Below are 3289 nucleotides of genomic sequence, written 5' to 3' on the forward strand. Positions count from 1 at the left end.
TCCTTCTTCTCAACGTCAGAAGCCTCCGAAACAGCGGCAACTTTCAGGCCCTTGATACAGGCACACACACACACACACACACACACACACACACACACACACACACACACACACACACACACACACACACACACACACACACGCATACAATTATTATCTGAAAATCGACTTTACCGAATGTTCTTTGCATGTACGCAGTGCGGTGTTACGGGCGGTGTGTACCTGGTAGAAGCTGAGTTGTGTGTGTTTGTGTTGTGTTACGGGCGGTGTGTACCTGGTATAAGCTGAGTTGTGTGTGTTTGTGTGGTGTTATTGGCGGTGTGTGTACCTGGTAGAAGGCGTCCCACTTAGCCATGAGGTCAGGGAAGCGAGTGGCACAGTCAGCATAGGTGGTGCAGTAATCCGTCACGCCCTCAGGAACCTGCATCTGGACCTAACCACCACCACCACCACCACCACAACACCAACAATCATCATCATGACTGCAGATCATTCACATGAGCTGCTTTGCCCTGTTCGGTCATTCAGCAGGCCCTTTCATCCAATGTGACTAACAGTTAAACATGTTTACATGTCATTAAGGATCAGGTAGGGGCGAGGTATTTAGCTCAAGGATCTGACGGATATTGAGGTTCTATTTGAGTGTATGCCGAAAGGCGTACGCTCAAATAATCAGAGTATGCTTCTGCCACTACAGATGTAAGGAAGTCTTCTTATCTCTCGCCCCCCACGTGACACTGCAGCTGAATTGAATGGAAGTGAAACTGTAACTGAACTGAACGGCAATACAAATGCAGAACTCGGGGTAAAAAAAACTGCAGGAACGCTGAAACTACTGCGTTAGCAGCCAGTCAGAGTCAAGTACATTTTAACGGTTGACTGCCTGTCCAATGAGTGGGACTTCCTGAAGGGCTTAAGACAGAGGTTCCTTACCTTGGGGGGGCCCCATGATAGGCATATGGGGACGCACAAGATCGCTAAAATAATAAGATGTAGATATTTGATGACACATTGGACCAAAAAGAGTCTGATAGACGTCCAGTGTACATCAAAGCCACAAATAAACTACCGGTACTAATAATCAATAGATTTGGAGCAGAGTGATGTGATTACTTCCACCACAACATTGATGCTACGATGAAAGTTGGTAAATACTAAACAACAATTTCTTCAGTTTCTTCAGTTTGTATTGAGATGCAAGACACTGAACCCTTTCCTTGTATGAATGGCTGAATCTCTGAATAGGTGATTTAATATGATATAACCAAACTATTGCAGTATATTCTAAGTGTTGGGAGGAAGTGTTTTTCTACGTACTGGGACATTATCTCCAAAGAATCCTTGCTGAGCAGCAGAGAGGAAGGGAATCACGGAGAAGTAGTAGTTGGCACCTGGGAAAGAACCAGACAATGGTATGAGTTGGCTGTGTGCTTGTGTGTGTGTGTGTGTGTGTGTGTGTGTGTGTGTGTGTGTGTGTGTGTGTGTATAAGTGTATGTGTTTATGTTTGTGCCAGTGTGTATCTCCATGGGTTGTGTGTGTGTGTGTTTGTGCCTGTCTGCATATGTATGTGTTTATTTTTGTGCATTTGAAAGTCTTCTTGAGGTGTGTGTGTTTGTGTGTCTGTGCGTGCGTGTGTGTCTGTGCGTGCGTGAGTGTGTGTGTGTGTGTGTGTATGTGTGTGTGTCCATCCATTTGTGTTTGTGAGCCTGTACCCGAGTGTGTATGTGTGAGACTCACAGCCCCACCAGCTCTCAGTAGAGATGCACATGCGGTCTCCTGTTTCAGTGCCACAGGTAGTGGCACCGGTGGGGTCGGCCAAACGACCTGCAGACGCAAACACAAAAACCGATTCAGCCAACAAAGCATGTTGGTTTTATCACTGCAGTCAAATGTGACCTCTGACTCTCCAGATCAATACCAAATACAAGGGACAGATACTAACCAGATACTGGTTCTGTGCATGGAGAAATTAACTTTATCAAATATACACCTTTATAAGATGTAGTTAGAGGATCTAGATCATGACAGAGTTTCAATCGGAGGAAGTGGGCAGCCATTGTAGACTTTTGTGGCATATATGGGAGAGCGTATATCTCTAAGTCTGTCTGTTGTACAACCCAGGAAAGTTCAGTGACACTCTGACTCAATGATGTGTTGCTTATTGGAAGCGACATTATATTAAAATATGTTTTGCAAATATACAATCAGCATCTTCACAGAAATGTATTGAAATAATAAAAGAAAACAAAGAAATACCCATTATGATGATGATGAGGTTTTTCTCCACTGAGGAGAACAATGCTTCCAATCTCCACGGCTAATGCCCTCAACCCTTGAACAATGCATTCAATCCCCACCCCTAATACCCTCAACCCTTGAACAATGCATTCCTTCTCCGATTCCTTAAAACGACATGAAACAACAACAACAACCAAACTCCCTGGAGGGTCGGTGGTCCTACCGGAGGTGAGCTCCCAGCCCAGCTGCAGGGTGAGCCCCCAGATGGGGCTGTCGGTGGCGTTGGTGCCCATGGAGGTCATGTAGGGGTCTGTGGCGGCGATGATCAGCCGGTACAGGCTCATGCGGTGCAGGTAGTGCCAGGGGTTGGGCACCAGGACGTCGTTCTGGATGGGCAGGTCGGTCAGCTGACCGCCCGTCTGCTGCCACAGGATGGGCATGCCGTTCTCCGTGAGCACCGCGCAGTCCACCACGACAACGGTCGCCACGGCGACGAGCAGGAGGCAGAGGGCCAAGGGACGCAGCATGATGGCGGCGGTGACGGAAGGGAGAGAGGGTGATAGTCTGCTGGTCTGCGAGGGGAGGCAGGCAGCAGGTCGACACTGAGGGGTTGAACCCTGACTGGGGTTTATGTACTGTTGGATATGGCACTCCCCCAAACACACACATGCATGCACTCACACACACACAAGCAGGCACGCACACACACACACACACACACACACACACACACACACACACACACACACACACACACACACACACACACACACACACACAAATGCACACACTCACACACACACAAGCAGGCACACACATACACAAATGTCTTGAACAATCTCAAATGTTTTAAGCGTCTTAGAGTACCATATTAAGCGCTATATAAATGTAATTTATTATTATTATTATTATACACAAGCGCACGCAAATTCACACACACACGCACAGACACGCATGATGCAAGCACACATACACACACGCATGCACGCACGCACATACACACACACACACACACACACACACACACACACACACACACACACACACAGA

The 3289-nt window shown here is 47.3% G+C and overlaps 1 protein-coding gene across 1 annotated transcript in view; it reads right to left on the reverse strand.

The window, feature by feature from the left end:
• LOC132449943 (protein LEG1 homolog) overlaps positions 1–2843 on the reverse strand; it is a 5093-nt gene extending 2250 nt beyond the window's left edge. Inside the window, exons 1-5 of the mRNA XM_060041844.1 lie at positions 2463–2843; positions 1739–1825; positions 1318–1391; positions 329–433; positions 1–50 (exon numbers count right to left, since the gene is read on the reverse strand). The exon at positions 1–50 is cut by the window's left edge and continues 69 nt beyond it. Of these exons, the coding sequence (XP_059897827.1) occupies positions 1–50; positions 329–433; positions 1318–1391; positions 1739–1825; positions 2463–2766 (620 nt within the window). The 5' untranslated portion in view covers positions 2767–2843. The remainder of the gene's footprint in view (positions 51–328; positions 434–1317; positions 1392–1738; positions 1826–2462) is intronic.
• Between the last annotated feature and the right edge of the window lie 446 nt (positions 2844–3289).

Source organism: Gadus macrocephalus, chromosome 21, assembly GCF_031168955.1.
Source record: "Gadus macrocephalus chromosome 21, ASM3116895v1".
Taxonomy (NCBI): domain Eukaryota; kingdom Metazoa; phylum Chordata; class Actinopteri; order Gadiformes; family Gadidae; genus Gadus; species Gadus macrocephalus.